This window comes from Notolabrus celidotus, chromosome 4 (genome assembly GCF_009762535.1).
Source record: "Notolabrus celidotus isolate fNotCel1 chromosome 4, fNotCel1.pri, whole genome shotgun sequence".
NCBI classification, from domain to species: Eukaryota; Metazoa; Chordata; class Actinopteri; order Labriformes; family Labridae; genus Notolabrus; species Notolabrus celidotus.
This window is the reverse complement of record NC_048275.1, coordinates 28835567-28860764: the sequence shown is the minus strand read 5'-3', so window position 1 is coordinate 28860764 and position 25198 is coordinate 28835567. Positions and strand designations below refer to the sequence as shown.

General features: G+C 39.2%; 1 protein-coding gene across 1 annotated transcript in view; it reads left to right on the top strand.

Annotated features, from left to right (window-relative positions):
- Positions 1-24947, top strand: part of si:ch73-105b23.6 (mucin-like protein) — a 30534-nt gene extending 5587 nt beyond the window's left edge. Inside the window, exons 3-22 of the mRNA XM_034681585.1 lie at positions 1170-1303; positions 1848-2015; positions 2157-2336; positions 3977-4568; positions 4725-4874; positions 6411-6628; positions 7658-7733; positions 8743-9033; positions 10136-10372; positions 10462-10614; positions 11554-11732; positions 12770-12962; positions 13044-13163; positions 13244-13363; positions 14278-14298; positions 14430-14491; positions 15022-15214; positions 16534-16662; positions 16950-17082; positions 24142-24947. Of these exons, the coding sequence (XP_034537476.1) occupies positions 1170-1303; positions 1848-2015; positions 2157-2336; positions 3977-4568; positions 4725-4874; positions 6411-6628; positions 7658-7733; positions 8743-9033; positions 10136-10372; positions 10462-10614; positions 11554-11732; positions 12770-12962; positions 13044-13163; positions 13244-13363; positions 14278-14298; positions 14430-14491; positions 15022-15214; positions 16534-16662; positions 16950-17082; positions 24142-24283 (3491 nt within the window). The 3' untranslated portion in view covers positions 24284-24947. The remainder of the gene's footprint in view (positions 1-1169; positions 1304-1847; positions 2016-2156; positions 2337-3976; positions 4569-4724; positions 4875-6410; positions 6629-7657; positions 7734-8742; positions 9034-10135; positions 10373-10461; positions 10615-11553; positions 11733-12769; positions 12963-13043; positions 13164-13243; positions 13364-14277; positions 14299-14429; positions 14492-15021; positions 15215-16533; positions 16663-16949; positions 17083-24141) is intronic.
- Positions 24948-25198: the final 251 nt, after the last annotated feature.

Here is a 25198-nt window from a genome sequence, read left to right as displayed (position 1 = left end):
GCAATGACAACAGCACCTGCCGCTTTGACCAGGTGTGCACCAACCTGCCAGGCACATTCAACTGCGCCTGTCTGCTGGGGTATCAAGAGGAAGAAGACGCATGTGTGGACACCAATGAATGTGGGGATTCACCATGCCACCCCTTGGCGCGATGCTGGAACACTCCTGGCTCCTTTTCATGTCATTGCCCACTGGGTTTTGCTGGAAATGGTTCCTGGTGCAAAGATGTAGATGAGTGTGTGGCCCTGACTAAACCATGTCACCACCTTGCACGCTGCCACAACACCCCAGGGTCATTTGTATGTGTCTGTATGCCTGGCTATGTGAGTATTGGGCCGTTGTGTGTAGATATAGATGAGTGCCAACAGGATAACATGCAGTGCCACTCAGCTGCTGCTTGCTACAACAATGCAGGAGGTTTCGAATGCTCCTGCATGCAAGGCTGGAGTGCTACCAAAGACAATGGTCATGGAAAAGAAGGATGTGTTGACCAGGATGAGTGTGCATCACCCAATATATGCCCTGGGCAAACATCGTGCACCAACCTGCCAGGGACTTACAGCTGTTCCTGTCCCAAAAACAACACACTGTGCAGAATGATGATTCAGAACGGTTAGCTATGTCTATGGTTATGACTTTACTTGATAATCATACTTACAGGCTTAGTTCTTCTGCCCTTTGTCGATGTTGCTGTATTAAGCTTTTCCCCCCAAAAAAGCGCATCATGCTAATTACAATGACAACATGGCAGCTTAACTTCACCAAATAGCAAGCTAACGACAGCTGCATTATAAATAGTTCTGTAGACTATTATCCAAATTTTTTCCAGCTGAAGTTTAAAACTATAAATGAGACCTCACATGACCTCTAAGGTGGTTTGGAGTTTTTAGTGTTTAACACAGTGTGCGACACAGCTAGCTAGTCTTCAGCATTGCATGTATGCTAAAAAGACTGGGATAGCCTAGCTACAGGGCAGAGAAGAGTTTAGAGAGACTCCTGCTGGACCAGGGTACAGTATTGGAATTCTTCAACATCCAAACAACATTTTGAATGTAAAATGAAATGTGACAGCTTTTGCAGCAATTGAACTTGGTCAACCATTTGGCGATGATGACAACAACTATCTTAGATTTAAAAATGATCATCTGTCTTTGCTTCCCTCCTAACAGAGAGCATCCTGTACCCATTTGGAGCAGAGGTTGGTGATAAAGGAGTAAAGATTGACGTAGAAGACGGAAATTCACCATACATCAATCCACCAATGGGTTTCCCCTTTTTGGGGAAACTGTATGAGAGAGTTTATGTGAGTTTCTCAGTTTAGTTACGCATCCCGTACCCATCCCAGCAGAGATTGTATACTCCTGGGTCACCTTGGCTCACTGACCATATTCACACAGCAGGAAATTTTCTAAGACGCCATTACAAATATGGAAGCTCAAACACTTCCGTTGAAGGGTTATGTTGGTTGGTCAACAACTACAAGGACAATTGATAGTTAAAACCAGAACTGGTCCATTTTCCAAGATCAAACAACATATTTGATAACCTGTTAGTTAGTATTAGACAACAGCTAATGCCAACACTCAGCTACATCCTAGCTAAAAAAACATTATCATCCCTGTGAGAAGATTGAAGTTAGTCAACACACAAAAATAAACAGTGGTGCCTCTTTATGACCTTAAAATCTCTCTCTATATAGATTGTAAATCTCAACCGTTATTACAGAAGTAACATTATTGCTTAGTGCAAAAACATGACTATAGTATTTGATGGAGGTACTAACAATTTCAATGGCTCATAACAAGATCAAAACCCACTTGGTGATATACTTTCCCTTTCTTTCACAGTTTTCTGATAACGGTCTCATCCAGTTCCAATCCATTACTGAGAACGAGCAGTACCTTCTTCCCGCTCCGTCAGCTGGTGGTTTCCCAAACAACATGAATGTGTCTCTTTTGGCTGTGTTTTGGGATGATGCTGACCTCACACGCGGGGACGGGAAGCTGCTCTACCAGGTGAGATGATGCGTTCAGACTCAGATTGAGGCTACAGTCATTTATTCTTTTGATAAGGTTCAGTAAAATCAAAGAAAAAGTCATAGAACTATCTTTTGTTTGAGTTGCAGAGCTGTAATTTCCTATATCTTTTTTCTTCAGGAGTACCATGAGGATGATCGGTCTGATGTCTACTCCCAGATAGTTTTCAATCGTACAGCAGATGAGGTAACAAAGTTTGAGGAGCGGAGAAACAAGCCTGCTTTCAGCCCTGCCTGGATCCTCAAGATCACCTGGGACCATGTGATGCCCGTCTTGTATCAGAAGGTCAACTTCTCAGAGGTACGGTTAATGTTCATTATACGTAAATCCTTAACTGTAGAAACTTTACCACTAAGCTTTATCCCATATTTCTGGTAAAGATCGGTAAATACAGATTCTAGTTTTGTGTGTTTGCAAAATGTACTGAAATATTACACATCACGTTCATGACCAAGAGAAGTGACTTTGTTTAAGTGGTGTGATTAATACAAGTCAAAACAATGACCTGAATATGCACATTTGTGTCCTTTGATGTGAATCATGCATTTTGTAATCTGTTAGTCACATATTTTCTTTTGTTGAATTTTGACAAAACAAGCACAGATGAAAAACATCTTAAAATACAAAGAGATTGTTATCATTTAATTCTCTGATAACTGGTCTCATTGAAAGGTGAGATGGGGAAGAGAGAGTTCCTGTTTGCATCCAGGCTTGTTCTACTTCATCTGCTGTTATGTGCAAAGTGAAGAGGCAGACACTCATTTCCTTTTGTGTTACTCTGATGCCACCTTGAGGCTGTTTTACATACAGGACTTAAATGCAGAGTTTAGAGCCATCTGCTGCCACCTGCTGACTGAATGTGTTGTGCAAAATACCATGTTTGCTTTGTATGTGATGTTTAGTTGCTCTTTAATGGTTTAAGCTGTGCGGTCGTGCAAAAAAAAAAAAAAAAAGAATCCTGTGATTTAAATAAATATCAGATGTGGTCATGTATGCAGATATATCTTTTTGCTTCTTGAAATGTTGGGTACTTGTGTCAGTTTAGCATATTGTTAATAAGTTATGATTGATGCTAATGTTAAGTCATGTTGTCTGGCTTCCTTAAAGCTCCTGTGAGGAGTTTTGATCTGGTTATGAAACAGTCCGGTTGTAATACTGATGTTTTTTATGATCTATTTATTTATGTTTATTTTTATTTTTTTGCTAGGGACAGAAAAAAGTATACATAGACAACCTAAGAACAGCCATTTGGTTTTTGAGAGAATAAAATAATAATACAGTAAGTTAAAATAAAAAAGAAAATGTATGATAAGTACAGCAAGATACAATAAAACACACATTTGGCAATGACAAAACATGCAAAAAAAATCAGACATGAGTGCAGGTTTGTTGCTGAATTAACCAGGATCCGATGACTCACATACATGGGGAAGTTTGTAATGAGTTTGACGTGATCAGAGAGTTCCAGGATTTTGCTCCTTTTGCAGAGAGAGCTGTTTGAGCAAAAAATGTTCTGTAGAACGATGTTCTCTACCTACAGAAGCAAACAACACTATCAGCAACATTTTTTTTCTATATTGTAACCATTAATACCTGAAACTGCTGCTGCAGGAGAGATGCCAGATAAGAAGATGTACAGCAGCCAGCAAAATGAGCCTTTTGTTACATTAGATAGAAAAGATGAATGATTAGTGATGCATTTGACAGTTAAAAGAAAGCAGGAGAAGATAACATTGTTAAGGGAAGAACACAACTTGCATATGTACAGGCCAAAACAGCGAGAGATACGAGATAAGTCTTATCCACAGGGGGGCGCCAACATCAGCATAATCCTAAAGTTCGTCATAGGAGCCTTGATTTAAGCAACATTATTTTTCATATAAAGAATAAAGAGTAAACAGGACATAAGTGCATTAAAATGGTCTTTCTTGTGGTTTCAGACAAACACATTTCAGTGTATCCTGACCACAGACGGAGCACGCTCCTTCGCCCTCCTGAGATACGGGGAGATGCTCTGGGGTCCCGGCCAAAGGAAATACCATGACGCGCTTATTGGCTACACAGACGGAAAATTCTCCTTCAAGGAGCCCACTATACCCCCTGGAAACCTCTTTGGGCCTGGGGGCAGCTACAGGCCCCAGCAGGTGAAAGGCATCATGGGAAAATTGGGTCAGCAGGTATATGATCTGACAGGGCGGGTGGGGTCAGACGTGGATCCTCGAATCAGATGCCAAGTGTGGGCCATGAAGGAGCCCCACCCTGCTGAGTGGACAGAGCAGCTGTTTCCGTGTCCCTGCACCCGCACACAGGCTCTGGAGGACCTCTCCTTCCTGCAAGACACAGCAGATCAGGGGTCAAGGGTCAAGACTCTGAGGGTTCAGCGGTGGGGGGGCACAGGAGGACACGTCTTCCGGTCTATTCTGTCCAACAGACAAGGATCGGGGAAAAGGTGTGTGTACGAACCAGACGGACCGCTGCTGGCCGGGTTCAGTGAACGCTACTTCTCTGGGCACAGCATCCAGAAACACATCGGTAAATACTGATGGTTTTACTTTCCATGCATATAAAGAATGAATGATAACTCCTGGTGGTCTCAAACCGATCCAGTAGTTATTAGGAATATTTAATTTGAGGTTAATTTCCTCACAATATCAAACTCATCCTGGCTAATCTGACTCTCTTGTGCAGATGAAGATCTCCTGCCTTTCCAGTGGTGCTGCATGGAGTCTCCTCTGTGCCACCTTTACCTGAACAAGAGGCCTCAGGACCGTTGCCAAGGTTACAGCTGGTCCAACCCCAATGGCTGCACCCACAGCATGAAGGCAACACAGGGTGTAGGTGAGGAACGGAAGAGAAAGCACCTGACAGGAATCAAATCTTTAAGTAACGCTGGTGGGATTTTTAGTTTCTGACCAGTGTTATGCATTGTCCAATGATTTTATTAATTTCTGTGCAGAGTGAACTTGGCAGCATCTTTTTCTCCTCATGTCTTTCTCCAACTTATTACATGAATTCATTATAATTAAAAAATTACATGACATGGACACTGCCCTACAGGATGTGTCACGCTAATTTGTATAATTGTAAAATATGCATCAATAGCTACATGATTTCTGATTGGTCAAAACCCCACAACAAAAGTACTTAAATCTGAATATCAAGAACAACTACAGCGACAACCAAATCACACACGTCATTTCAAGCCACTCCACAGAAAGGAGTCCAACACATCTATAAAGTTTATGATTTCTCCTCTGCCTGTTGATGATGTGGCAAAAATGTCAGTTTCTGATGGTATTGGTGGACTTTTAAAACATCATTCTCAATTTATTTGGAGAGCACAAAACTTTAGATCTGTGGTTAATGGCTGACTAAACACCAGCAGAGAAAAGAAGACGAGAGGAGGGAAACAGTGCAGGAACTAATGAGAAATATTAAAACACATAAGGAGCTGAGTGAAAGAGACGTCGAACAAACTGAAGAAAACAGACACGAAGCAAACACAGACTGTAATATGGTATGAGCTTTGGCAGAGCTACAGGGAAGTTGATCTCATACAACTGCTGCTGTTGTTTTCTGTATCTGTTAAGACTTGACCCTGAAATTCAAATTTTAAGGTTAATGTGACTTATCACAGTAAAGCAGGCTAATATTTAGACTTTAATGTAAATTTGACACTTGAGTGGGCTGATAGAAATACTGTTGCCATAGATGTACCAACCTTCAAAACAGAGGGACTATTTTTTCAGCTGCACAAATAAATCCCATTAAAATAAATGAGATTATCTTGAAATCAACTTAGAGTCAACTTTTTTGTATCTTTGGGGAAATATGAGAGATAATAGGAAATGAGCGGGTGGTAATGTGAAAAAATCCCTTCAAGTCGGGGACCTGTTGGGATTCTATATTGCAGTACATTCTGCTAACTATACATTATCCCATACATAATGTCAGTAATGTATACTATACTGGAAACTCACTCTACATAGTTTTATACAGCTATACAGCTGCAATACTGAAACATATATACAATATACACAATATCCAAACTAGGAGATTGTGGTGTTTCAGAGATGTTAAAAATGTTCGCATAACAATTCACAAAGATGCTGAAATAAAGTTTTTGGTGCTCAAAATGTCAGGCAGAAGCCCCCTGACCCCTTTATTGTGTGCACCCTACACCAGGTGGCCACAGTCAATCTCACATGATGGTGTAGACAATTTACCGGCTTATATCACTGGGTGTAGCTTTGTAGTTAAGTGCTCTCTGTGTGAATTTCTGCTTTTCAGTCCTTTCTCAATCAATCATGTGTCTTTATGCTTAATGGAATAGATTGATCAGAAAACCTCTCCCATGTGTGTGTTCCCCTGCAGGGATGGTGTTTGGCAGCCTCCACTTCATCACCTTCGATGGGACAGAGTATTCCTTCAAGGCCCTGGGAGAGTTTGTGATCCTGCGTCTGTCCTCCACCACCGGCTCTAATATCTTCACCCTGCAAGGACAGACGGACAGGCTGCACACAGACACTAAGGGGATCATGGAGGTCCCAGCGGTGGTGCGCATGGCTGCCTTCCACCAGGGCATTGGCAAGGTCAGGATGTGACTGTGTGTGTGTATTTGTGTGTCTTATTAAAGGAGTATTAGATTTTAAATAAGTAGGAGATGAATGCTTCTCTCATTTAGCAGTGTAAAGTACTGATCTGTCTATGTGAGGGGATTAGCCTAACTTAGCACAATTTACAATAAACAGAAACAGAAGGACCCCAGCAACACCTCTAACTAAAGTGAGACATTGTTTTTGCACTACAAACACAGATGGTAAAACAAATGTTATTGTTTATTAACTGTAGCCTTCCATGGACTGTATTAAAGAAGAGTACTTAGCCTCTTGCTACAAAAAAGTCCTATTCTGAGTCAAATAGAAGCAGCAAGTGTTAGCTTAAAAATGTGACGCTCAGAGGTCACTGCTGACCCCCGAGAGTTCACTGCTCATGTTCTTAGGAAGAACCTTTAAAGCCTGTTTTTAGCTAGCAAAAAGCTGGGAAAACCACAGCTACCAAACAAATCCTGCCAACCAAGCTAATGTTTACACAAACTACTCTCTTCCTTCTCTGTGGTTTAACCCTCTCGTCCAAATACGGCCATTTCTGGTTGAAAAAAAGAGCTACAGCTTAATAACTATACTCAAAACTTCATATCAGCAGCCCACAGATAATTGCTGACATCAGAATGGCTAAAACTGCTTCTTATAGAGTCTACACTGAAGACGCTGCACAAGAGTTACTGCAAGCAACCATTGTGTCATAAGCCACAATTTGTGTTATGAGCAAAAATGTGGTAATAAATGAGCTTTAAAGGTTTGATATTTTGTTGTCAGTGGCTTCAGGGAAATTCAGCTTAGCTGTTTTCAGGCTTCCTATCTTTATGCTAAGCTAAGCTAATTGCCTCTTGCATTACTCAGGGCGCACATGACATATGCCTCTAAGAAAGGCTTGTAGAGAGTTGATTCATGAATATAAACTTCAACACCTACCAGTAATCTGTCATTGATAATTGAACTGTTTCAGTATTATGTCCAGTATGAAATGTTCCTTCTTTAATATTTATGCACGATTTTCAGATTGAATGGAGATGTGCGGCAGTAGGAGAGGGGCTGCAGCTGTTTGTGGACGATGTTGAGGTCCCGGTCACAGTCGGTACGGATCGCCACACACATTTCACATACACTTCAAAAACGATTTTGTTTATTGTGCTAGAAATCAAATTTTATGCCACTGTTCTAAATTCTATTTTATTTGCAAAATGCCACATAACAGTCAATGATCATTTAAGACCTGGAGACCAGTTTAAAATATTTTGGGGGTTGAATGGCTAGAAAGTAAATTTCAGTGTATATCTTCAAAAATAAAACAATCATGAAGAATATCTGAATATATATTAGAAATACAAGTACATGCAACAACTGACAGGCCAACTGTTTTTCCATGTATCTGACTACAGAAGAGAAAAGATCCCTGTAGAGGTAGTTCAGTATAATGCTTAAAATACTACTAAATTGTACCCTTTAAAGCCACCTTGTATTTCTCTCCACCTAAATTTCACAGAACACAGCAATAGTTCACTGCTCAGTTTGCTATTTTGGGAGGGGTAATGTGACTTGAAACGTAATGTTGTTTAAATGATGTCAGATCTAGCATGAATAAACAAAAAATAAACAAATAAAAACAGCAGATGACCATGAGCTCATTTAACCTGCAAAGTAAAGTTGTTGTTTTTTTGTCAATGGAGTCTGTGGAAAAAACATGGAAAAAGTCAAAATTTGCTTACAAAGGGAAAATTATTTTTAAAAAGGGACATTTTTCTTCAGACACAAAAAAGTAGGAGAAGGGAAAGTTCAATTCTGACTTGACAAAAAAGGGACAATTTGCTTTTAAAGCGGAAAAACATTAAAAAAAGGGGAAATTTTGAGTAAATCAGTGTCAAAAATAATAACTTTTAGTTTAAGCCATTACAGCCTGTTGTACTGCCACAGGCTGATTCACTATGTCATAGAATTCCATACATATTTGTACCAAAATGATTATTTAGACCCAAAAGTCTGTAAAAAAAGTTTTAAAAGGACTTTAATTATCCCTCCCTTTTATTTAACCCCAGCAACAGGTATAAAATGATGCCCTGTTGTTGATATTACCTGTCGTTTCTCAGGTGTGGTGCACATGGGGGAGAAGGACTTTGCTGTGCGCTGTGTGTCAGTGTCTCGTTGTGCAGCCGTTTATGCTGGTGGTCTCCATGTGCTGGTGTGGAAGCTGGTCAAGTACAATCAGCTGGCGGCCATGGTGGAGGTTCCTCAGACCTTCTACAACCGCACCGTGGGTCTGATGGGTCTTTGGAGCTCCAACCGTTCCGACGACTTCCTCATGTCCGACGGCAAGCTTCTCCCATCAGCCGATCTCAACCCCCCCTCTGAGGAGAGACTGCATGACTTCGGGTTGTCCTGTGAGTGCAGAATTATATATAAACACTTAAAACAATAATAAAGAACAGTTCAACTAACATAGCTCTTATGGACAATATCGAAATATTAATATGTCAAAATTACAAAGCTGATGTTATGTAGGATCAAAAACACTCCCAACTCTCCTGACCCTGCTTTGCTGCTGCTTCCTTATAGCGACCTTCAGCTACAAATCATGTACCCTCTCCGTGTGTTTTCATTGGAAGATCAATGTCTGACATCAGGTGGATCAAACTCCTGTTGCTGCTCCATGACGTCACAGAAACTGGGAGCATTTATGTTTAAAACCAACCTGTCACTGTTTGTTTAGGTTCAGGGAAAGACCCTTAAATGATCTATATAAACTTTCACATTGATATCTAGATAGACCCTCCTCATCTGAGTAAATGTTTGTTGTTGGACATGAATTAGACCATAACAATGTGGATATATTTTAGCACTGTTTAGTATATATGTTGGAGTGTAACATTCTGATAGTCAGTGTGGGAATTTATCAAGGAAGTCTTCATTGGTTGCAGCTTTGTCAGCAGTAAAGTTATGAGGAGAAAAAAATCTAGTTTCATAAATTGATGATATAATAATAAGCCACGGTTGCAATCAGGCTGAGCTCTTCTTTCGCTCTAATATGCAGATTAAAACAAACATCAGCTTCATGAACTGCTGTTTAAGTTACAGTTAGGGAAGCTTATGTAAGCGATAATGTATCGTTAGAAGGTACTAATGGGAAACAGAATCCTGACAGGGTGAGACAAGACCCTGACGGAGAGATCTTGTCCATCCTAGCTAACGGTTTTACCTCACCTTACAGTCTAAGGCATCGACAAGTAGAATGTGGCCCGCTTTAGTGAAAGTTAATAACTGTTGTCAAGGGGTTTTCAAGGGGTTTAGACCAATCAGAATCAAGCATCTTACACAGCCGAAAGATCAGTAAAAAAGCCGGGTAATAAAACACATTTAAATGTTTTCTTAGCTTCAGTCTTTAAAACACCATAGTTTAAAAATATCACTTGAAAAGATGTTCACTGGTAAATCTTTTGTTGTGTACTCTCTACCTAACCCTGTAAACCATGTCTGTATGTTTAGGGGCAGTTCCAGTCCCAGAGAGCCTGTTGTTTTCTCCTCCTCCCCTGTCTCCCCTGAAGTCGTCCTCCTTTGAGCAGCTGATAGGCAGCGTCAGTCCTGCTCGGGTGGAGGAGCTGAGGAGAACCTGTAGAGGCACCCTGCAGTGTGTTCACGACACCCTGGCCTCCGGCAGGTCTGCCCTTGGTCTGCAGACTCTGGACGCCAAGAGGCAGTTTCAGAACCTCGCTCTGCTCTATGGTAGGATGTCTACACTATAATGGGAAGATGTTTTTGTTTCCATCACTAAACTGTGCCAATCTAATGTCATCTGACTGTGTTTTCCTTAGGTAACATGCCTCCCATAGTGACAGAGCCCACAGTGATCCACTGTAAAATCAACTCTACTGTCAACATCCAGATTGAGGCACAGGACCCAAATGGAGACCCCATCACTTACTCGCTGCTCTACCCCCGACCTCCACGGGCTTCCATAGGCAGCGGTGAGTTTTTTGCTCTCTCAAATGTCCTCTTTTTTTCTGTGTCACAGATGATGTACCAGATTTTAGTACTGGAAGAGTTCTTTTTTCCATTCTTACCTGGTTTAATAATATCGTCCACTTGCATTTCTGCAGGTTTTGGTAAACAAGGAAACAGTCTGTATAAGCTTCTGGAAAAGATGGCTACCTATTTTGACATTCTGATATAGCCAGTGGTTAGCCATACATGACCTTTTTCATGAACTGAGTTTACAAAACAACCACCAACTGGAGAGCAGCCATGTGTTCGGATCAAAAGTGAAGCTAAACTCTTCAGATATGTCTGCAAAATGAACATTTTGTCATGTCTTGGTGAATTACTTTCCATGTAAGAGCTCCTGTTCATCTCTTTCTGGTGAGTCTCAGTTTCACCGTAAATAGTAAGCTACACAGAGACTTCACTCAGGCCTACATCAGTGATATGAACCAAAAATAAGAAAGCAGTTTCCTTTGATTTACTTGCAATTAACAGGTTCTAAGTTGGCCAAATTAACAACAACATGATTTGAATTTGTCAAAAGTAAAAATGCAAGCTTTGTCAGGTCCAACCTCAAGAGGAGAATAAAACAACTTTTGAAGTCTTTGTTTAAAGGTCTGGTTGATCATTTCTTATGCATTCCAAGTGGTCAAAAATTATGTATCCGTAACTTGCACTAGCATGCAGATGTGGTTAATTTTGTTTTAATTTCTGCTGATGGAAGCAGTGATGTTATCATAGTGGAGTCCAAATGTTGGTTTGGTAATTATTGCTGTTTGAGTATCATTCATTATTCTTACACAGTACAAAGAAGAAATTACAAATATTGTTTATCTTCCAAAGTCATAAGGTCAAATCTCACTACATGTCAGGTGTGACCCTCAAGATAAACTCCTGTACTTTGGTCCTTAAACTTTGGTCTGTAGGTGATGGCCTCCTGTCATGGATGCCCCTCAGCACACAGCCCGTCCAGCTGACCCTGAGAGTCAGTGATGATCTCAGCAGCTCCCTGTTCACTCCCATCCTGAGAGTCTGCAACTGCCTGAATGGAGGATCCTGCCAGTACGACAGTGTCACTGAAAATCACTTGCATGGAAAGTTCCAGGTACGGTTCTGAGCTCAGATGTTTTAATTCACTACTAGAAGAGTTTGTTAGCTGATCGTAGCTCTCTGTCTGAAAGACTTGCAGATGTTGAGTCTTGAGAAGAAAGTGAGTATGTGCTATAAAATGTTATCAGATGGACTTCTAATCAAGTGACTGCAGGGCAATACCTGTATTATTACATTTGTGGGGTCTAAATGAATAATAGGTAAACAAGTTTTGGTATTGGTCCATCAGATTGCTCCAGCCTGCAGCAGTCCTATTGGCTGTAAGTGCTGCCGTGTATCCTTGCATGGGCAAAGTACATAAATTAAAAGTTCTTATTTTTTCGGAGTTACTGAATTACTCCTATAAATAGACTCAGCCTGCACATTTAAACCAGGCTGTAATGGCTGCGGGGTAATATTTGATCGGTCAATGTAAGTCCAATAATTGCTCCATGAGATTGCTTCAGCCTGCAGCAGTACAGCCAGATGTGATAGCTGCTAAGTACCTTCGAACAGGCAAAGTGCATCCACTGAAAGTTCTAGTTTTTATCCCTAAAAGGCTCAGATTGTTGTTCTTTGTGTCTGACAACATTACAGAAAGGCCCTCAAGAGAGAAAGACCTTTCTGTTAAAAAATAAGTTTACCTTTTAAAAACTTTTGGGTGGATTTTTGATTAACTAAGGATTACATTGCAGCCATTGTAGCCTGTTTCACTACTGCAGGCTGAAGCGAACTACTGATGCAATACCAAAATACTTTTTTACATGTGAGTCATTGAGACACCTAAATATATAATGGTAGACTCCCATTCTAAAAGTACAAGAGTACATTTTCAGGGGTGTTGTTAATAAGATTCACTAAAATTCTGCTCATTCAAATGTCATTTGGATTCTCTGAGCGTGTGGTTCCTTCTTTGACCTCTGTGTTAACTTCTCTCTATAAAGTATCCCTTGACTTCATGATGACAATATAATAGCAGAGTATAAAGTGATGTATTTGGGATCAAGCAGATGTGGTGACTGTTGTGCGTCTGTCATTCTGTTTGCTCCTCAGGTGGTGGGCTGTCTGTGTCCAGGGGGATTCAGTGGAAAGTTTTGTGGGAGCTCTGTAAACGTTTGTCGAGGCAGACCTTGTTTCCGGGGGGTGCAGTGCCAGTCAGGGTCAGAGCCAGGCCAGTTCAACTGTGGAGAGTGTCCCGGTAACACTGTCTCTGAGAAGAAGCAGGGATATAAGTGCTTTGAGCATGGTGAGTAGCATATTTTGTGATTACATCACATTGTTCAGCCTGGAGACCCACATCCTCTCTTATCTCATTCTTGTTCCACAGACATGTGCATCCCTCCTTTCAGCTTCCCCTGCCACAAAGACGCAGACTGCCTCAGCACCAAACTGAACTACACCTGCACCTGTAAGCCTGGATTCATTGGAGATGGGAAGAACTGCACAGGTACTGAACATCTCAGTGTGAATAGAACGCATTGAATTACAACATTTTTAACATCACTGTTGTGTTTGTCTGTGCTGCAGATATAAACGAGTGTGAAGAGCTCTCCACCTGTCCCAACGCTAAGTTCGAGTGTAAAAACACGCCCGGCTCTGTTGAGTGCTTCTGCAGATACCAGAACGCCAAAGAAAGTGATAGATGTGGTAGGTGTCATATCAGGTTCATTGTTTATCCATCAGTAGACAGTTTTATCTGTTTTACTCTGAGGTTAAAAACAAGCTGATGAGATTGAATAATTTGTAATAAGTTCATTAAACTTGGTCTTAATGGGGCCAATGATGCTTCAGTCAACACCCTCTGTAAGTTTTAATTCAGGCCTATTCTCTGAAACAAACCAAATGCAGCCCTTTCATTAATCTAAGACATTTATAAATATGAAAAAAGGAGAAGCATATTTCAAATAAGAGACACACCTCATGCTCAAATAAATCTTATGAGCTCACAAAAATCTTGAAACATGCAAAATCTGCAAGTGTCTTACAGTTTATAATTAAGTGAGTTTGAGTGTTTACATTGATCTATTCAGACAGTCATGTCCTCCATTGAAGTTTAAAGTAATGCAAATCACTTTGTGTCAAAGTACCTTAATAAAGGTATTTTTCCATCACTGAATTTGAAAGTAAATCTTCTCATTTTTTAATAATGTTCAGCAATATTATCCACATAATTTATTGTATATTGTTTTTACTTAAGCTGTCTAAAAGTAGAAATGTAGGTGAGGTAAATTGATTAAAGAAGATGGTTTCTGTTTTTGGTTGAAGTTAAAAGCCTGGCAGCAGAGGTCTGAATTAACTTTAGTTTATTGCTCTGAAAACATGAGAAAAGATCACCACAGCAGTCTGATCTACTTGGAAACATTTTTTTTAAATGTGGCACTAAGTTGGGAGAATCTGAAACTTTACAGTAATATTTCTTGAGGTAAAGAAATCATTTTGGGTTGTTTACATAAAAAAGAGTTAATAATAATGAGTTGAAATTTAAAGAAAACTCAGAGCGACGGTTTGTGCTTCTGTGAAGAAAGTAAATGTGTTAACCTGTATGTTGTGTTTCTCTGCAGGTGACTCTGCCAATCCTCCAGGTAAGACTTCATTGGTCCATAAATCAACTTCATCACAGCTTTGCTTTTCTTCTGGTGCTGTTGTGGTAAACACAGCCATATATGGTAATGACAGGTTGAACTCAGATGTTGTTGCTGTTGTTTATTTACAGGGAGCAATGTATTCAATGTCTCTGTGGGCTGGAAGGAGAACAACTCTAATGGGCTCAAACAGGTGTGTGTGTAGCTCACACATGATTTATTTATTCATCCATCCATCCATCCATCCATTAATTTAATTGTTCATTTATTAATTCAGTCTGTATTTAAAGTAAAAATATGTAAACAACTGCCCACTTTGTTTCTGTATTGTGGATCATATATATAGTCTCAGTTGTATAAGTTATTATAAATGAAAAAAAAAATGCATCCAACAGTTTGATAAATGTTGTAAAATTTCAGTGGCTAATTGTGCAGTTTCAGCAAAGCAAAAAATAGTGAATAATCTGTGTAAAGATAGAAATAATTTGTGTCTTTTCATGAAAATGTTGTACTATTAATTTAAAGTGTGAAAAAGAGAGGACCAAACCCTATGCCTTGTGGAACTCCATACATCAGTGTTTAAAAACAAAGAGACATTATTTGCTAAAATAACACACTGCTGTTTAAAAGCTGTGCAGTTCTTCTTACATTTACAAGCAGCAGTAATATTATTATTCAACAAACTGACACTACACAATAACGACATTTCTCCTCGTTTCTCAGCTGGTGGACATTCTCTCGATGGGTTTCCAGAACAAATTCTACAATGCTAGTAAGATGAATCCAGTACCCGGCTCTGGTCCAGATGTGACTGAATATCTTGTCAACATGTCGACTGACACCCCCCACTGGTACGTCAGGGACTACCTGGCCAGAGTCAGCAGCCACTACGACATCAGAGCTGTACAAGTGGACGGTTAGTTCACCTTTTACCTGATTTCTTATATTGTTCAAGACAATGATACTGAGGCCCTGAGAGACAGGTAAGGGTAGTAATTAACTCCTTATCTGAGAGTGAGAATAGATATCAGGAAAGTGTTTCTGGTAAAATAATACTTCTATGATCTGTGTTTTCTTTACATGTGAAAAAGGTACAAAAATGAATGACAGAAGTAAAAAAAAAAAAAGAGTGGTCTGACTTTACCTCACGAAGTTCCACAAAGCACAGTATTAGATCTCTTCTTGTTCCAACTTTATATTAACAACATCACACCCTTAAACATTTTTTTATGTCATTAGGTAGATGATTTAGTTCTGCATTGCTTTGTTGATATTGCACAGGAAGTTGTGTATCTAGGTGAAAACTGTAGATACTGATGTTAGCTTTTGAAAGAGTCAGTGTTCATCCATATATGTTTTCTTATTTTAAACTGAAAGTTCTACACGACTTCCAGTAAATTCTTTCAGATTTAACTGCTCAACATGTAACTGTAAATAAATGCATCTGAAGGTTTTCTGAGATTAACTACTCTGCATGTGATGACTCACACAAAGAATATATGTACTAAATCAGCGGTCTGAAATATTTACCAATGTTAACAAGGAAACTTCTACAAATGAAAAGGACAAGATAAGCAAGAAGAGGGGATTATTGGCTTTGTCCACATGAGGGCGCCAACAACTCAAATCAACAGTTGCTCACAGGAGCTTTAAACCTCAACCTGTGATTTAGCTACACAGTTAAAAAACAACACACACACACACACACACACACACACACACACACACACACACACACACACACACACACACACACACACACACATACATACATACACACACACACACACAAATTGATTAATTCATTGAATTAACTAAGATATTTTCCCCCCTGTGGTCTAAGAAAAAAAAATTACTTATTGTTTTTAAGAGTGTTAATTTTGATAAATGTTGTGATGATTTCAATATTATGATAACTCATTTGGAGGTCTTAGGATGGTCACAGTATACACTCCTTCCATGACCACCATGGTAATATTTTTTTATCATTTAACATTAATCTAAGCCTCCTGTGGCCAAAATTAGTGTTACAACAACAAACAGAAAGAATAAATGTACCTGATTTTTCATTACCTGACAAACTCTGTCTCCCTTTTCAAAGATGTAAAGAATGATGCTTGTAAATGCTTTGTCACTTGTTCTTTCATGCCCTTGAGAGTATCTTTGTAGTAATGAAAGTGTCAAATACACTTCACTATTTTTTTTTTGTTAACCTCTCTATGTGCACCCCTTCAGATCTGGATGAGTGTAAGGCCAAGGAGGCGATGTGTGTCCTCCCTGCCCTCTGCACCAACACGTACGGAGGTTATAGGTGTATCTGCAACGGCACAACAGACGTGGATGAAACTCAGTCCTGTGTATTAGGTGAGCAGACTTTACATTGATCCTGCAGGCACAGCAGCCGCTCCAGAGCTCATAAACGGACAAAATCAATATAATGACTGAGTGCTAAATCCATAAAAAGCCTCTCAGGTTGGTCTTTTATGTCTTTAATAGTGATCCTGTCATTATTTAATACAAAACCATCTCATTAGTTTGTCAGTAACTGACCTGCTGAGGACATTTACGCTGTCGCCTCTCACTCTACAACATTCTGAGGCAGTGAGGAGATTGTTCTAGTAAAATGTTGGTTTACTTGCTCCCCCTAGCAGACCGAGACCAGGCGAGCGATGTGGAACTGGACCTGGTTCTGGGCCTGGTTCTAGGCATCGGAATTCCTCTGCTTCTGCTACTACTACTGGCTGCTCTGGCCTGCTTCTGCTGCAGGAAGAGGGTGACTGGAGAGTGAGTAACACCATGAGCACCCTAAGTAGAGTTTACATACAGCTCAGTAATGATAACCAATCAAAAAACATGTGGAGTAAGAGATGTTAATTGCATAGGTGGATGAGCAAAGCTGTGTGAGGTTTGGGGGTGCAGAGGGTGCAGAGGGTGCAGAGGGTGCAGAGGGAGGGATGAAAGGTGAGGTGGTGGAGGGATGGGGGTGGGTTTAGACTTTAAGTGAGATGGATGGCGGAGTATGTTGATGAACCAGTGTTATTAGGGATCTGAGTGTTGGACAGTCTCCCTTTCTTCTCTAGTGTGGTACTAAATGGAAGCACATATACCACCAATGTCTTTTTAAGGAACAGCGAGAGGTACTTGAGATATTTTAGATTGTTGATCAGCCATGTGCAACTCCTAAAATAATCACACAGAAAAAAATCAACAACAGATGTAAATTTTAGGCCCTTAAACCACATTTGTTTTTAATTCAAAGCACTTGTTAAACTCTAAACTGTTATCTGTAGCAACAAACTTTGATAGCTCAAGTCAGATCTTCTTTTATGTTTTAAGGGCTGTCAACGATTAACCTTTTAAATCATGATTAATCGATGAATTTCAGTAGTTCATTGCATTTAATCACATGTTTTAATTTCCATTATTCTGCACTTAAATACAGTTTTTAAGTCCATATTAACAATGTAAAGCAATTCTTACCAATGCCTTAATTTAGAATCAAATGAATGCATTGAAATGTACTTTATGATCTTGACTTTTAGATTTATTATTCAAAGAAATGCTTCAATGCTACACCAGTGTGTGTTCTGAAACCGTTATGTAGAGGTAGACAACATCTTCAGAGTGTGTATTCTATGATATAGTGTTTTTTTTTTTTCCTTTAAGGATAACACTCTTTCACATGAAAGATGCAGCAGTGCATGTACAAAATCATCATCAAGTCTGTGGTTGTTCACAAACATCAAAATAGTGCTCTGCCAGCTCCTGTAATAGGGTGCCTGCTGATATTCTGATTTGTTGCACCTGTATGCTCCGCTCATGGGCAGTAGCTTCAATTTGAAGTACTTTGGTGATATTTTATTCCCTTGAAGTACATATTATTTTTGACTGGTCAGCTGTGTCCAGGAGTGATATGTTTCGTTCAAAACTGTAGTAGTGTCATAATAGATGCTGCAGCTGCTTTACTAAGGTGTACTAGAAGGGACAAGAACATGCATATCAAAAAACAACAACATAACTTTCTGACCTTGATCACATTGCAATAAATGAGTTCACAGTGACGGCCCTGGTTATAAGCATTAAAAAGGAGTGTAAATGTAAGTTCCTCAAACCACATTTTGTATTTGATAGTCCTATTTTCAAAGCAAATGTTTGTTACTGTGATCTGTCAGCTGTCACAATGAGTTAATGAATACTAGATCAAATGAAGAAAGTGGATTGAGCAAGAAACTGAACGATGGTACAGCTGAAAACTCAGAAAGAAAGGAAAATTGAAGAGAAACAGATAACAAAATTGTACATGTTTGGCTTCACCGTCTGAAGAAATGTATTTATTGGGATAAACCCCTTGAGATGTTCCATCTTGTTTTAGAGGGGGTCCCAGACAGACAAAAACAAATAGAAAACAGTGCAATACAAAATATACAACAAAACATGAATCCTTCAGAAGAGAAGAAACAAACAAAACAAACAAACACAAAAACATGAACAGTCAGACAATAGACCAACTTGACGACAGAAACAACAGCAACAGCAACAACAACAACAACAACAACAACAACAAAAAACCAAAACAAAACAGGGGTTGGTACAACCTTAAACAAGGTACAATTGACAAGGGAAGAATAGAATACAATTCAATAAACTAAACTAAAGGAGCATTGGCGAAACATACAAAGAAAAAATTGTAACAATAATCGTCATAAAAAATAAATGAAGAAAAAATATAAGAGAATAAAAATAAGTAAAGGAAATAGAGGAACACTGAGAGCTTTACTGAAAACATAGACAGTTTGTTTTGAAATGGGAAAACAAATAATTTTTAAATAAGGGAAAAGAAGATACAGAACGAATATTTAAAGGTAAGTTATTCCAGTCGAAAGGAGCCTGAAACATAAAAGCTTTTTTACCAACTTCCTTGGCTGCAAATGGTACTGTCAAAAGTTTATCACTTTCAAAGAAGAGCATTTTTGTATTTACATTTTTCATCCATACAGTAATCTTCTCTACATGTGCATTGACCAAAACACACATCAGACATCTCCTTAGTTGTTTGATGATCACTACAGCCTCACTGCAGCCCTACTAACACTTTGTGTCAAACCTTTGTGCTGCATCGAAACTCTAATGAATTAAAAGAATGTGTTGAGGTGGCTCAGCAGCTCCTGTGGGGTGCAGTGAGACAGGGTTCAATGCAGGTCAAATGAAATATATTGCTGCAGAGATGACCACACACACTCACACACTTTCTCTCACACACACAGTTCCACACACTGAGTGTTTTTCTGAGAACAGCAGTCAGTTAGGTCTGCCCGGAGATAATCTTTGCGAGCAGCTTGAAGGCTTTAAATCGTGTCCTCTGTTCTGCTGCAGCATCGTCTTCTCCTTCTGCTTTACTTCTTTCTGCCCACTCTCTTACTATATTAAACAAAAACACTTCCTACTAACTGCTTTGGTACCAGTTATGAAACTGCACTCGGGTAACACTTTGCAGATAGAATAAACAGTAAACAAGGATTAGAATTATATTAACACATCTGAGATTACAGATGAGAGCTGTGGTTTATTTATCAAATCTTCCACTTGACTGTCTGTCTGTCTAGCAATACATATATACATATGTATACAAATATAAATGTATATAAACACATACGTATATATACAATATATAAATATATACAGTACTTACACCATATATACATTGTATATATGTATATGTGTGTTTATATGCATATACCATATATACACTATATATGCCCTGTGATGGGTTGGCGACCTGTCCAGGGTGTACCCTGCCTTCCATGCAAAGTCAGCTGGGATTGGCTCCAGCCCCCCGTGACCCTGAACGGGATAAATGGTCAAGATAATGGATGGATGAACACTGTATATGTATGTGTGTGTGCATATACATTCAGTGTATATAAAAAGTGTATATATATATACACAGTATACTGTATATACCATATATATATATACCATATATACTGTAAAGTTATGTATGTTGATTCATGGTTGATTGCCTGTGTGTGTTTGTGTCTGTATAATTTTTTTTTTACTTTATATATTCATCAATATTTCAAAATGTATTGTCCCTTGTTTGATTACCCTGTTAATCAATAGAAAGCCACTTTTAGAACAAATGAATGCAGAATGAATAAGTACAATATCTCTTTAAGAGATTGAAATGTATTAACAAGTAGAAATCAGATCACTGAGGGATAATAAAGCACCGATCTAATGATACAGCTTAAGTCTATCTCATTTTCAGTTTTGCATGTGGACGTCACTATTTGTCCATGCTGTTGTGCATCAGAATGTGTGTGTGTGTGTGTGTGTGTGTGTGTGTGTTTGTGTGTGTGTGTTTGTGTGTGTGTGTGTGTGTGTGTGTGTGTGTGTGTGTGTTTGTGTGTGTGTGTGCTTGTGTGTGTGTCTGTGTGTATGTGTCCGTCCTTGGCCCCCACATGTGTGCACAGATGTATGGCATCTGGGCCAGGTGTTAGTGGGCCACAGAGACACATAATCCCCCTGATGACTGGCCTGCTTTCTCAGCAGCAGTAAACTGCACCCTATGGATATAACGGTGCCAGCATTGTGGGATTATGTTGTTAGATTAGAGTGAAGCCAGGGGAGAGGTTATGCTGTTGTCTTTTAATGCAGCTCAGAGATGTAGATTATTTTTTATGATATGATAGTATTTAAGTTCCCAGATGTAATCGATGTGATGGAGAAGGAATGGTTGGATTTGATGTTTATAGTTTCCTTTTAATCCCTAAAACGAACTAGTTTAAAGCTTTGTAAATACTTCAAATTCAGTGATATCGATAAAAGACCTTAAAAACAAAGTGTAACTGTAATAGAGGACCAGAGAAAGACTCTGTTGGGCTTCAAGCGACCACTGGGCAAGTTTGCAAGGAATCATTGGCAAGAAAAGTGTTTTTTTTCACATTTCTTCGCAGAATGATTCATGGCACACCAGGTTGCACCGTCTGTGGCTCATTATCAGCGAGGATATACATGTTTGCACAAAGAACAATTGTAATGATATACAATCCAAAACATCTGAGCTGCAAATCATATGACAGTGGGTCTGCAGGAAGCATTCGAGTGTGTGCTTCATGTTTTTAATCAGCTTTAGCCCCAGATTTCAACATCTTTCAACACCCTGAATATCTAGGCTACAGCCAGCATGAATATTCATGAGTCACTGAGTCTTCCACAACAACTGCTGCTGCTCGTCCAATCATTTCCATAAAGTGCCTCAAATGATTGTTCACTATATGGAGAAATGTGGAGAGCATTTATTAGAGGCAGGATTCACTGCAGAGGAAACAAATTGTGCAAAAACAATACAAACCACCAGTTCATTGTCAACAGAAATAAGAAAAACAAAAGAAATCAAACCAGAAAGTGAGGAAACACTTATTGACTTTAAGCAAGGGAAAATCAGAAAGAAAATAAGAAGAAAAAGAGTGAATGCATGTTTTTGTTAAACTATAAACTGCATATGAATATGGATGGTGTGCTCATTTCCTGCCATTGAGAGAAGTGAATCCAAAGTACCATTTTTTTTTAGTTTTTTTTTTTTTTAGTTGTCATTTTAGGGGACTTTTTGCTTTTATTGAAAGGACAGCTGAAGAGAGACAGGAAATGTGGGGAGTAGAAAGTGGGGTAAAATATACAGCAGTCGTGGCCGGGAGTCTAATCAGCAACCTCTGTGACGAGGGCTATGGCCTCTGTACATGGGGCGCACTTAGACCACCAACGCCCCAAAAATACCACTTTGATGGAAGCTGACATGTTGCACTGGTGAAGCCAAGGCATGTGCAAAATCGACCAGGCTGATGACTAGCATCATTAACTTTGGCTAACAAAACATAAATTTAACTACAGACCGAACAGTAAATTTCCTTCAGGTCGGTGAAATCTACCATATTCTTGTACTGACTTGAAGCAGACAGTAATGGTTTTGTGAAGCCCAAGACTCTGGTGTTAGTGTTTGTAACATTTCCTCTTACCGTTCCTCTTCTACTCTGCTGATCTGGTAAAGACAATGCAGGAGCCTCATTTTTCAACAGAGCTATTATTCATGACATCACATCACAACATCAAATAACTGATTAAAACTTAACTTATCAAAAAATTTAACACTTGCACATAAATCACCATGATAAGTACTATTTGCAAAATTGATGTGACATGTATCCTTATTTTCTAGTTTGACCCATGTTCCATTTATTATATTGAAGTAAGCAGGCTTTAAGGCCTATACTGCAGCCAGTCACCATGGGAAGTTTTACAAGTTTTGGCTTCACTCGGGTAGCTGTTGTGCCATCCATGTTTTTATATATACTACATTGATACAAATTATGTGAGTTACTTTAGGCTGATATAGATAAATGAATGGTCAGATATGGAAATAGCAGTAATTACTGCATTAAATGTCTAATGTACATGGCATGGGGCAATTTGTGTTACTGTCTTTTCTGTGTCTCTTTCCATGTTTGTTTCAGTGCCAAGGGCAGAGAACAGAGGTGTGAATATAGTTTTTTCAAACTTTCCTGAAAATTTAAACTAACTGAAGCTAGCTTAAAGAATGTAATGAAAATATTTTCAACATTGCTAAAGGGAAGTTCAGATTATAGTTAATTAAGTTTAAAAACTGAGAGTCAGACCCGAAATGGCAGATTTTCACCTTAAACTCCTTTCACACTTGTAGGCTTCTTATGAAACATTGGTGAAAAATTGATTCAAAAACAGTCGCAAAGATCAACAAATGAATTCACTTTCTTTAACATTGTGTGTTATATCTACTATCACAAGTCACAGTCAAAGCGCATTCAACGTTATAAGGCTTTGTAAATGAGTCAATTCATTTTAATGTTTATTGAGTGAAACATTTTTAGTACATAGCAATATCAGTCATTTGTTTTACCTTCACAGAAAGAAGAAGTAGTCTAAATTTCAAGCTACCTTTTTTTTTTTTAAGTTATATTTTTGGGCTTTTTGCCTTTATTGATAGTACAGCTGAAGACAGACAGGAAGTGTGGGGAGTGGAGAGTGGGGGAGGACATGCAGGAAATGGTCGTCTCCGGGAATTGAACCGGCGACCTCTGTGATGAGGACTATATTCTCTGTATGTGGGGCGCTTGGACAGCTAGACCACCAGCACCCCTCAAGCTAATTTCTAACAGTGAATTGTTGTTAAGGAAAACAAAAGGCAAGTCTGGTGTAATTGAGCAAAGAAAAAGTGTTTTTTTCAAGTTTTACAAAGGTCTGATTAAAATGCTTTGACAAAATGATTGAACTTATTTTTTTACCATAAAATGAAAAATCCATATTAATTTACAACCATATACTTTAATTGTACAGGCTGGAATCTGAAGCAGCTGAGATAAATGGCTTCATGACACTGTCAAAAGTATCATTCCCTTACATAGATGTCATATGTTAGTAATACAGTTAAAGATCAAGGGTCAAATCACAAATGCAAAGCTGGCCTGTCACTGCAAACAAAAAAAATATGATGTGGATCATTAAAAGTGGAATTTTGGCAACACTGTGCTATGGTGATGTGAAAACAGTTGTGACAAATACTGAATTGAGAATTTTTAGCTTTGTTTATTACATCTAGATAAGTTAGTTAGTGTTATTTTTAGGAGTTATTTAAAACATATATTATTATATTAGCTGTATCAATCATATGTCTCATCTGCAAAGGAAATTAAAATACATTAACTTTCAAATCAAACTAATTTACTTTTTTGTTTGTTTGATTATAATCAGGTTAGTCTGTAGTGTCTTGTGTCTTCCTGTGTTCTGATTGGCTCGTGTGTTTCCTTGCAGCCTCCCCCACTTGTTGCCAGACTACATCCAGGAGCAGTACAACCCTCCACCCTTCAACTACGCAGACCCAGCCCTGCATTACATGACCCACTGCAGCCCACGGATCATAGACAACATCACACCTAGGCAACGCCACAGATAGCGCACACACACACACACACACACACACACACACACACACACACACACACACACACACACACACAGAGGAAAGCTTGCAAACACGTCCATGTGTTTTATAACTGCAGGATGAATGATTCTTATTTATATGGTAACAAACAAGTAATTAAAGCAGAGTGACTTTAAAAGTCGATTATTTGTGCCTCTCTGGGCTGAGTGATGGAGCTGGAAGTCTTTCTGCCTGGACGACAGTTTACAGTCAGAGTCTGAGCCAGCAGAACTGGACCACCTCTTGGCCTGAGATGCTGTTGAAAAGTAAACCTCTGCAGTGGTGTTCAGCTTCCAGCTGATCCCAGGCCAGCAGCCGCTTTGGTAGCAACATTAGCATTAAGCAGAGTACCTGGCGTCAGACTCCTGCCCTCTGCTCTGATCCACTGTGTCAGAACTTACAGCATCATATCACTTTAAGTCCTCTAAACTTTCCATTCATCTTGCTAGTCTGCAAAGGCTTTCCATATAAGTATCTCTATAAGCAGTAATCTCATTCTGGAGTTTCTCTCTAAACGATTGTGCCGCAGCTACTTTAACACAACAGGTTCAGCTGTCGTTTGTAAAGCTGGCCTGTCACTGCAAACAAAAAAAATCTGTAAATATGATGTGGATCATTAAAAGTGGCATTTTGGCAACACTGTGCTGTGGTGATGTAAAAACAGTTGTGACAAACACTGAATGAAGAATGGGATTGTGGGTAGTGAGGTAAATGTTTGAACTCCATAATGCAAAGTGTCTCTCAATCCTTACCTACTGTTAAGATTATCTTTGCGGCTCACTCTGAGCTTTGACCTCTGACTGAAGCTGCTGAAACTTAAAGGACTCAGACAAATTAATAATTTCAAGATCCATCCATCCATGTTCTTCTGCTTATCTGGGGCAGGTC